This window comes from Mesoplodon bidens, assembly GCF_964165515.1.
Source record: "Mesoplodon bidens genome assembly, chromosome: 7".
Lineage (NCBI taxonomy): Eukaryota > Metazoa > Chordata > Mammalia > Artiodactyla > Ziphiidae > Mesoplodon > Mesoplodon bidens.
In genome coordinates, this window is record NC_138164.1 from 62,245,329 (window position 1) to 62,256,356 (window position 11,028).

At 52.5% G+C, this 11,028-nt stretch overlaps 1 protein-coding gene across 1 annotated transcript in view; it reads left to right on the forward strand.

The window, feature by feature from the left end:
• DGAT2 (diacylglycerol O-acyltransferase 2) overlaps positions 1 to 8,147 on the forward strand; it is a 32,580-nt gene extending 24,433 nt beyond the window's left edge. Inside the window, exons 5-8 of the mRNA XM_081240063.1 lie at positions 3,045 to 3,249; positions 3,836 to 4,010; positions 4,833 to 5,035; positions 6,771 to 8,147. Of these exons, the coding sequence (XP_081096189.1) occupies positions 3,045 to 3,249; positions 3,836 to 4,010; positions 4,833 to 5,035; positions 6,771 to 6,925 (738 nt within the window). The 3' untranslated portion in view covers positions 6,926 to 8,147. The remainder of the gene's footprint in view (positions 1 to 3,044; positions 3,250 to 3,835; positions 4,011 to 4,832; positions 5,036 to 6,770) is intronic.
• Positions 8,148 to 11,028: the final 2,881 nt, after the last annotated feature.

Sequence of the window (11,028 nt, forward strand, 5' to 3'; positions counted from 1 at the left end):
TTATTGGTGAAGCTCTTTGCTCTTTGCCACCAGAGCAGCTCAGCTGGCCCAGAGAGCATCCCTTCTCCCAGCAGAGGTGGGGCTCATGTGTTAACAGCAGCCACCAGGACCACCAGCTACCTGGAAGAGGAGTGGGCAGTGCCCGGGTCACCTCTCCTCGAGAGATGGGCAGGATCTTTGGAGAAGAGATTAGGAAACATTCTCTGAGCTTACAGTCACCTATCTGTCCATCTGCCTCATTTCACAGATGGACCTACTGAGGCCCAGAGAGGAGGGACTGTCCTAAGGTCACAAAGCAAGTCAGTAGCAGGGCTGGTATAGAAACCAAGGCTGTGTCTGCTTCAGGACCTGTGTTCTCATTCCTTTGTTCCCCTGCCGTGGTGCCCCGCTATGTAAGCTTAGGCGAGTCTTCCTTCCTCTCTGGTTCTGAGTTTCCTCCTCTGTATGGTGCCAGGTGGGGACAAGGCTATCTGAACACCCTACCTGCCCGGGGAGGCAGGGTGGGAGGGGCGACTTGCCAGGAATGTGTCCCAGGCTCATGTCAGCCAGCAGGCCTGACCTGGGCAACCCCTTGGGCTGAGACTTTGCCATGGGTAAACAGTCAGGGGACACGAGAGCAGGTATGTCAACAGAGTCTTCATCAGCAGTGTCCTCCCTCCTCCCTCCTGAATGGACACTCTGTCCACCCATGGCGAGGGGAGTGTGGCATGAAGACAGATGAAAGACAGATCAAAGCCGTATCAGAGGCCCGTACTTTTCTGGGTGCTGCACCAAGGGCCATTAACCTGCACTGTGCCCCATGGCACCTCATTTAACCAATGTCCCACCAGATGGAGGCTTGGAGGAGGGAGGAAATGATTTAAAGAGCTAGCTAGGGTTCCGCCAGGTGGCCCATCTGTATCCCAGGTCCAGGGAAAAGCACAGCTGGGTGGCCTAGTCTAGAGGTGGAGGATGATTTGCTGTGACCTCCGGGGAAGCAGCAACTCCTTTCTCTAGGTCTTAGTCTCTACCTTGTAATCAAAGGAATGGCCCAGATCAGGGGTCTTCCACCCCATTCTGTGCTGGGGGCTCCCAGGCCCAGCCATCAGTTCAGGAGCAAGTTTCCAACGTGGTACTGGCTGCCTCCGCTCTCACCTCAGTGCCTTCCTCGCCCATGGAAACCGGGACAGGGTACTTTTTCCTTCTGGCTTTCCCGAGAGCTAACGCGGTAAGGCAGACCTGCTCTCTGCGGCAAAACCTCAGAACAACCACGTCTCGAAGCTCCTGTAAAGCTGGGCTTCCCCCACCTCACTGGCCATGGATTCAGCGGCTGCCATTCCCCATTTATGTGGTGGGCAGCTAAGGATTACTTGGGATTTTGAGCAGCTTTAATCTGCTCGCCAAAGGCAAAACGGGAGAAAGAGTACAAATGCCCCAAGCAACAGGGTACGACACAGGGGGTCTTTCTCACAGTCACATGTACTGGCACTTACAGAGCTGGGAGGGGTGCCAGCCACCCTCACTCCCATCCCCTTCTGGCCTCCATCACCTGAAGATTCAGATTTCAGTTTCCCAGAGGCCAACCACCAGCACCACCCCAGCCCCCCAAACTGAGCGCGAGGTTCTTCCCCCAGTCAGGGAGTTCCCAAATCCGGAGTCATAGAAAACCCAGGCTCTTGACATTCTGCCAGTGGTCAGGGGCTCCGCTCCAGCTGGCACCAGCGCAGGGCAGGGGGAACCTTGAAGCACTGAAGGTGGGAATGTCATCAGTGCCGCTTCTCCAGAGGCAGGGCAGCCCACCGGACCAAAACAGTCATACCCTTTGACCCGGGAACTGTCTTTCTTGATGTTTGTCTCAAGAATGCAAGCAGACATGAGGACAAAAATAAGGTATTTATGGAAGCATTATTTCTGAGGGAAATTTTAGAAGCTTTTTAAAGGCCCATCAGTCAGGGTTTGATTACAATTCTATTCCACGTAGCATAGCTGTGAGAAGACATGTTACTGAGGGATTTTGATAAGGAAAAATAGCTATGATATGCTTGGGAGGTAATTATTTAAAAATCATATCAACCCTATGACCTCAGTTTTGTGGTTTTTAAAAAAGAACATGTGTCTATTTGAGTAGAAAAAAAGCTGAACATGTCAGAGTGGTTTATCTGGATGGAGGTATGACAGGTTCTTTGGATTTTCTTCCTACTTTCCCATATTTTTAAAATTCTCTGATTATTCATTAGTTTTCTAATCCTAAAAAAAAGTGATGTTTTTCTGAACAAGATGCCAATCCTCTCCATCCCTCTCAGCACCCTCCACCCCATCATGTTTCCTATAATACTGGGTCAGTGCCTCTTGCTGCTCAGGGTTTAGGGAAACTTTGCACCATCCAACCCACCGTCCAAGCCACCAGTCCCAGGGCAGGAAGCCAATCATCCTTTAGAGCATCCAGGACAGCTTTGTTGATAGCACCGCAGGTGAGCTACTCCAGCTGTACAGCTGACCTCCCCTGCCCCCAGAGTGGCTGGCACAAGGGCTGTGGCCTGTCCTTCTGCTTCCTGCATCAGAGCCTGAGCCGAGTCCGGCTGCCTGGAAGAAGGTTTCCATTCAGGCCAGCTGCACTGTCCCTTCTCTGGCCAAAGAAAGGGACTTGGACTTCATGCCACTGGAAGCTGGACATCCCTCTTTATCTGAGAGTGACAGGAGTTGCACTGGGGTTTTAGAGCAATCACTCTGGCTCTGGTGAGGAGGATGGGCCCAGAGGGAGGGAATGCAGGAGGCTGGCAGAGTGCAATTAAGAGGACCTGGTGTGTTCGGCTGGAGAGATAAGCGGAATGAGGGAGAAAGTTTCCCACCCCCTTCCCAGGGACTCGAAGTCCAAATGGTGACTACCAAGTACCCGGCACTGAGAACCCAGTGATGAGAGACTGAGGTCAGAGGAGAGAGTCAGTCCAGTCCTACAGGTCCAGGCTTCCAGGGGCCAGGGCACACCTAGTGCCTCCCCTACCTCTGGGTGTGCCCCAGTACTCCTCTCTTGGCCAGCTTCCTCTGACCTGAGGTCTTCCCTGCAGCTGGTGAAGACACACAACCTGCTGACCACCAGGAACTACATCTTTGGATACCACCCCCATGGCATCATGGGCCTGGGTGCCTTCTGCAACTTCAGCACGGAGGCCACAGAAGTGAGCAAGAAGTTCCCCGGCATAAGGCCCTACCTGGCCACGCTGGCTGGCAACTTCAGGATGCCAGTGCTGCGGGAGTACCTGATGTCTGGAGGTGAGAATCCACCTCTGTGTGCCCCTGCCTGAGCCACTCCATTGACCAGGAAGCCAACCCACCGTGCCCTGGTGCCTGGTCCTGTGTTGGAGATGTGGCCTGCTGAGGCACAGTGGGTCAGGGCTGAGTGGGAGAGCTGTTCATACAATATTCCGGGTTCAACTAGGATAACATCTTCCCTAGGAAGCCTTCTCTGACCCTTTTTCTGGGCATCCCCAGCCCCTGTGCTGCCCTTTGCATGACTTAATCATCGTCCGTGACTCTCATTATCCACCCACCTTGATCCCCAGCAGCCTGACTTACTGGGATTCCCTAGCACCTGGCACCAGCATGACACAGTTAGGACCTCAGGGAACGTTTGCCAAATGAATGCATTCCCTAAACAACCTTGTGTCATTGTCCCCACTTTACAGATAAGTAAGCTGAGGCTCAGAAAAAAGAATGGCTTACGTGGGGCCATACTTCCAAGTGGCTGGGTGAGGTCTGGGACCCAGGTCCACGGCTCTGTCTATATTTGACCATGTGCAGGGGGTAGGGAGTGCATCCATGGGCAGCCCTGACTGTGTGTCCCTCCTCCACTCCCCAGGCATCTGCCCCGTGAACCGGGACACCATAGACTACTTGCTTTCAAAGAATGGGAGCGGCAATGCCATCATCATCGTGGTGGGGGGCGCGGCCGAGTCCCTGAGCTCCATGCCTGGCAAGAATGCAGTCACCCTGCGCAATCGCAAGGGCTTTGTGAAACTGGCCCTGCACCATGGGTGAGTGCCTCCCAGAACACGTGTGTGCACATGCATGCGCACACCCATCAACAGCTCTGCGCAGCCCAGGGCAGCAGCTCCTTGCCTCCTGAAGGCAGAACCCAGACCCCAGGAAGGCAGAGAAGGGGGTTAGCTATCCTGTGGGGAAGGGGAGGTTGGAGCCCAGAGGTTCAGGCCAGGGTTGCCCAAGCTCAGGCTGGGTGGCCTAGTGGGCAAAGATGCAGCCTGGGTCTCCTGGGCCCTGGTAGGTGGGCTGAGAGGCCAGCCAAGCCCAGAGGCAGCGCTGTGCCCCAGGGCCAGAGCGTGTTATGCAGCTAGGAGAGCGAAAGGCCAGGAAGGAGGATGTTGTGGCCCGAAATATCAAGGAAGCCTTCTTGGAGGGGTAACCCTGAGGACAGACAGAGAGGAGCTAGGCAGCTTGGATTTCTCTGACCTTTTCTAGGGGTACATTCTGGATAGCCAGCCACCTGTTCAGCACATTTCACTGGACAAAGCGCATTTACTTCTACGGTCCCATTTGATTCTCCTGCACAATCCTGCAGGGTTGCCATCCCCATTTTCCATTTGAGAAAACTGAGTGAGGCTATAGTGACCTGGTCAGGGCCACACTGTAAAGCCCTGACATGCTCCCCAGTCACTAACAGGGGCAGAGGGCCTGTCCCCATCTGGCAGTGAGGGGACATGTGGTTTGGAGTCCCCCGGGTGATTCTTGTACCCCCCTGACGGAGGGGAGTTCGGCTGGTGTCTGGGGGCCTCTAGGGCTGCCAGGAGGAACTGAAGCCAGTGATTGGGCTATGACAGACCCTGGCCTCTCCCTTCCAGAGCCGACCTGGTTCCCACCTACTCCTTCGGGGAGAATGAGGTGTACAAGCAGGTGATCTTTGAGGAGGGCTCCTGGGGCCGATGGGTCCAGAAAAAGTTCCAGAAGTACATTGGCTTCGCCCCGTGCATCTTCCATGGCCGAGGCCTCTTCTCCTCCGACACCTGGGGGCTGGTGCCCTACTCCAAGCCCATCACCACCGTGGGTGAGCCCCCCTTCCTCCAGACCCTGAACTCGGGTGCCACAGCTAGTTTAGTGGCAGAGTTAGGATTCAAATCCATCCCTGGCTCTGATGTCCATGCTCTGAACCATGAGGACGTGGACCTGTTTGGGCGCTGATGGGAATGATCATTGGGGGAGGGGGAGGGGGGTAGTTCCATTACCACGAGCTAAGCTGTGCTAGATGAGAAAACAGGACTCAGCAATTCTGTGTTTTCAGAGCCCAAGTCTATCAGGGAAGACCCCCTTACAGCAAAGACCAATAGGGGGTGTGAGGAGGATGTGCAGGGTGCTCTTGAGGGTCATAATGGACCCCAGGGAGGAGGTGACTCTTTTTTTTTATATAAATTTATTTTTTTACTTTTGGTTGTGTTGGGTCTTGGTTGCTGCGCATGGGCTTTCTCTCGTTGCGGCGAGCGGGGGCTACTCTTCGTTGTGGTGCATGGGCTTCTCATTATGGTGGCTTCTCTTGTTGTGGAGCATGGGCTATAGGCACACAGGCTTCAGTAGTTGTGGCACACGGGCTTCAGTAGTTGTGGCACACGAGCTCAGTAGTAGTGGCGCATGGGCTTAGCTGCTCCGCGGCATGTGGGATCTTCCCGGACCAGGGCTCGAACCCATGTCCCCTGCATTGGCAGGCAGATTCTTAACCACTGCGCCACCAGGGAAGTCCCTGTGACTCTTACACTATTAGCTGAATAGGAATTATCCTGAAAAAGAGGGGAGGAAGAGACTTTTTGTCAGAAACAATAGCCTAAAGGAGGTTCCCGCAGCAAGACCGTATAGATTTTTGAGGAACAGATGCAAATCAATATGACTGGAGCAGAAGCCTGTGAGAAGTGTAGCAAAAAAACTGGCTGCACTTCGCCCCCAGCTGTGTTGTTTTGCGTTCATATGAGACAATTTAGAGGATTCCAAAGAATTATCTATTGTAGGAGTATGTGTGTCTGTGTGTATCTGTTAATGGTTCACAATCTAGAGATCACATAAGAGCATGGAGGCCGCAAGCCATGGACTTCAGGGGCCAAAGCTCACATAGATACTTTGAGTTCTTATCAGGGCCAGATGTTTTGCTTTGTACTTTTTCCAGGGAGATCAACTTCCTGCATTTTAGGTCGCACAGCCTAGACTCGCCCTTGACTCTTGTTATCCACAAATCCCACACCAGGTCTGCTGTCTGTGAGGCGGCAGGGACATTTCCAGGCACAGGGTGTCTGGAGAGGGACGGGGTCTAGTGGACAGTGTGAAGGAGTTTGCCCCTCACCTTAAGAATGGAAAACTGGGGAGTTTCCTGGTGTCCTAGTGGTTAGGATTCTGGATTTTCACTGCTGTGGCATAAGGAAGGATCCCCACGTGATAGGTGAGGAAACTAAGGCGCAGAGAGGTGAAGTGACGTGCCCAGAGCAGGGCAAAAGCAAAGCCATTACCTGATCCCACACCTCTCACAGGAGCTCCCAGCTGAGTACTGTGGGTACAGCTGGACTTGATCCTACCTGCTGCTTAGTGGCTATGTGGCCTTGGGCAGGTCCCTTCCCATAGCCCTGGGCCCCAGTCTTCTCACCTGTAAAAGGGACAGCCTGAAATGGAGCATATTCAGCACAGTTCCTGACAGGCGGCTGGCAAGTAGCTCAGGGTCACTACCATCGGCATTATGGTGGATGCCCGGGGTGGGGGGGGCGAATGGTACGGACTAACCAGAGGCCTCTGCCCCATCCCTGCAGTGGGTGAGCCCATCACTACCCCCAAGCTGGAGCACCCGACCCAGCAGGACATCGACCTGTACCACGCCATGTACGTGGAAGCCCTGGTGAAGCTCTTCGACCAGCACAAGACCAAGTTCGGCCTCCCGGAGACCGAGGTCCTGGAAGTGAACTGAGCCTGTCCGCAGGGGACAGCTTCTGGGAGGAGCCAGCTGCAAATCGTTTTCTACCAAGTTCTCTAGTGCTTTTTGTTCTGTAAATGTGGAAGCATCATGGGTGTCTGGGTTTTTTTAAAAAAGAAATTATAATAATTTTGTTAAACCAGTACAATGTTAGGTCTTTTTTAAGAAGGAAAAAGTGAATATTTCAAGCTCTTTCACTTCCAATTTGTCCTGTTCTAGGTGGCGGCTGACCCATCTGGGCCTTCATGGTTTCTCAACCAACCCCTCTTCTCCCCTTCCCAAAATTACAGAGAAAACTCAGTCCTGGTTAACTGGGGAAGAAGGACAGCCATTAGTGACTCAGGCCAGTTAGATTATTTGCCCTTTGTCCCTGGGGGATGAGGGGCCAGAAGCTTCCTCTAATACAAACATCTCTACTGCCGGCTACCCCAAGCTTGACTGCAGGACCAGCTGCTTCTGCCAAGGGGAAGACTCAGAGGGAACAGGGGTCCCCATTTTGAAGAGCTCAGGGATAAACATCTGGAATATTCAAGCTCACTTCTCCTTTCCACCACCCCCCACGGCCCCAGTCTCTGAAATCTGAGCCTGGACTGGCCTCCAGAGAGAGGATGGAGGTGGAATGGAGAGAGGAATGGAGCTGTCCAGTTTAATCATCTCTTGGATTATCAAGCCCCACCACGTTCTGGTTGGAGTACTGGTTTTCCTCAGGGAGCTGACGACATGGACCCAGCACAGACCCTGCATTGGCCTAAATCACATGCTTCTCAGTGGCCTAGGTTTGCTTAACCCACACCCTCAGTAGTGGATGTGGGTGAGGGGTCCCATTTCCTGTTTACAGAGGGACTGGCCTTCTGAGCAGCAGATTGGTCCGGAACAGAAGTTCCCCGAACCCAAACCTCATATATTTGTGCCTTTCTGAGAGGGGGCCAGGGAGGAAATCTAGTCCTTTGGGTATTCTGTTTTCTCTTGATGAGATCATTATACCATGTCAGACTTTTGTATATTCCTAAATGAATAAATGAAAATGAGTGTCCTCTATGAGTTATTGCAGGGGCCACATCTGCATCTTGCCGCTGACACTTGGGGAGACCACTGCCCCACCAGGCTGCCTGCTGAGCCCTCTCCCCCTTGCTTCTTTGGCCCACATGGCCCTGTGTGGTGTATTAGTTATTAATTGCTGTGTAATAAATTACTCCAAAACGTAGTGGCTGTTGGGACGTCCCTGGCAGTCCAGTGGTTAAGACTCTGTGCTTCCAATGCAAGGGGCACGGGTTCTATTCCTGGTTGGGGAACTAAGATCCCACATGCCACTGCAGCGCAGCCATAAAAAAAAAAAAAAGAAAAAGACAGAACTTAGTAGCTGCAAACAACAGTGTCCACTTTCTGAGGGTCAGTAATCAAGGTACAGCTTAGCTGGGCCCTCTGCTTCAGGGTCTCACACAAGGCTGCAATCAAGGTATCAGCCGGGCTGTGATCATCCCAAGGCTTGACAGGGGAGGATCCACTTCCAAGGTCATTCTTTTGGCTGTTGGCAGGATTCACCTCCTCACTGGCTTTGACCAGAGGCCACTCCCAGTTCCTTGCCGCACGGGCCTTTCTGTAGAGTAGCTCACAGCGTGGCAGCTGGCTGCATCAGAGAGAGTAAGCAAGAAGAACCAGAGGGAGTGCAAACAGAAGCCACAGTCTTCTATAACCTAATCTTGGAAGTGACAACCTATCCCTTTTGCCATATTCTCTTCATTAGATGCAAGTCACTAGGTCCAGCTCACACTCTTGAGGATTACACGTGGAGTGAATGCCAGGAGGCAGGGCTCACTGGAGCCCCTTCACAGCTGCCTTCCACCTGTGGTAAAGGCTACTGTCCTGCTGTAAGGTCCTAGAATAGCTGAGCTAGAAAGGTCCATATGGATCACTCAACCATGTTCCTTGCCCCCGGCCTCAGTTATACCACAAAGAGGAAGGCCTGGCTTGCTGTCACTCTAGTGATTCCATACCACACCTGGATCTCACAACATGCCACCTCTCTCTCTTCTCATTCCATTCAGTTCAGTGAGTACCAAGTACCTGGGGGAACCCTTCCCACCTGAGACTAAAGTGACTTTCCCACTTTCCACTACCTAATGCCTGTCTTCACCATTCACCTCAGGGACCATTCCTCTGTGCCAGAAGCAGTGAGCTGGCTGCATGGGAGCAGAAACAAACATTGGAAACAGCTGAGGATATGCAGGGTGGTCAGAGCTGTGACGGAGAGGCCCCTAATCCAACCTGGGGTGCCTCATTGATCTGGGGCCTCAGCCTGAGCTGGGACTCAATGGGTGACTGGAAATTTGCCAGGAAGGAGTTGAAGGGCAGAGCAGCAAGTGCAAATTGGGGAGGCTGCCGATTTGAACCACTGAGAGGTGGCGGTAGAGAGGTCTGCAGTGGGGCTTCCCATGGAAGGGCAGGGAGCTGGCTTCTCCAGAGTTTTTCGGTGGGGAGGAGGACAGGGCAGAGAAGAGGTGCCCTGGAGGCCATCAGAGGCTAGATTCTGTAGCTCCAAGCAAGTCTTAGGCCTCAGGCGACAGAGCCCAGGTTAGAGGACAGACATTTCCTTTAGGATGGAGGAAAGGCCCGTTTTCTGATGCATCTCAGCCCAAAACCAGCCCCAGCCTGAGGCTAGCCATGACCCTCATCATCTGGCTCCAGGCTAAACTAGGCCAACCCACAAACATAGGCCATTATTCTCAGCATTAATTTTGTGAAGATTGGATACCTACTGTGCATCAGGGAACTCCACCATCTCTGCCTAAGAACAGGAACAATAACCAGGCCCCAAATCTTGGAGGGGCCACCCAGGGCAACGTAAGTTCGGCCCTCTGTATCCATGGGTTTTGCATCTGCAGATGCATAGCGCCAGCTGTACTGCTCTATTTTATATGAGGCACTTGAGCATCCTCTCATTTTGTTATCCACTGGAGGGAGGGGAGTGGAGTGGGGGTGGGGGCTCTATAACCGATCCCCTGCAAATAGCAAGCCTGTCCAGCAGCCAGCTGTGCAGAGCAGAGCCATGCCTCGCTCTAAGCTGTGTGTGGGGAACTCTAGGTAAATGCTATGAACATTGCCTTGGGTTGGGAGTTGTTACCTTGGGAGAGGGAACTGGAAACTCCTTTTCCAGAAGACCCTCTGCCTTTGGACGGTGGGAGTGGGGCTGCTGTCTCAGCCTGAGGGTCAGATCCATGATTCTGCTTGTTGTTCCCAGATATGGCCACTAGGGGGCACCGAGGATAGGTCTGAGGCAAACGCTGCGCAGCTTCCTAAGCTTTCTTTTCCCATTTTGACGCTTATCTAGCTCCTACCCAGGGCTAGAAGCTAGAGCTAGATAAAATCACAGACTCCCAAAAGCTGAGAGATAGACAGAAATTTAGCATTCACCGTGAGCAATTCCTCCTAATCTGGGAAACTTGGCACAGAAAGGCCAACAGACTTGCCCCTAATTACTCAGCGAATCAACACCGAATTCCTCCTCTTGACAGGGAACGAGGGGCTTCCAAATTGAATGTCCCCTGTTCTCAGGTGCTTGAAATGTAATAAGGGCGACAGAAACGTAAAGCACTCATCTTTTAAAAAACCTTTGCCTCCTTTTATATTCCCTGTCTAGGTTCTAGATGTCACTACTGCCCACCATCAGCACAACCAGCCTCCAGTCGTGGTGGGCTCTTCTCTCCTCCCCCTTCCCTGCCCCACTCCGATAGCTGCTTGCTGATGCTGATGCTGACATTTTTGTCTCTCAAATCATTCCCTCCTTTCTCATCCCTGATAACATATACGAATGAGTGTGGGATCCAGCCTGTGACACTGCCCTTACCAGCTGCATTATCATGTCACTTAACCTTTCTGAACCTCAGCTTCCTCATCTGTAAATGGAAATAATCTATATTCCTGAGTAAATAAGATAACAGGTATCTAAATATATGATATAAAAATAAAATGTATTCATCCAGGTCTCTCAACAGGAAATAATGGCTGTGATCATCATCATCATCATCATACCCTTACTGGGTCTCCCGGACCTATTAAATTGAGCTCCCTGTTTCCAGGCCTCTCTCCATCCAGCTCAC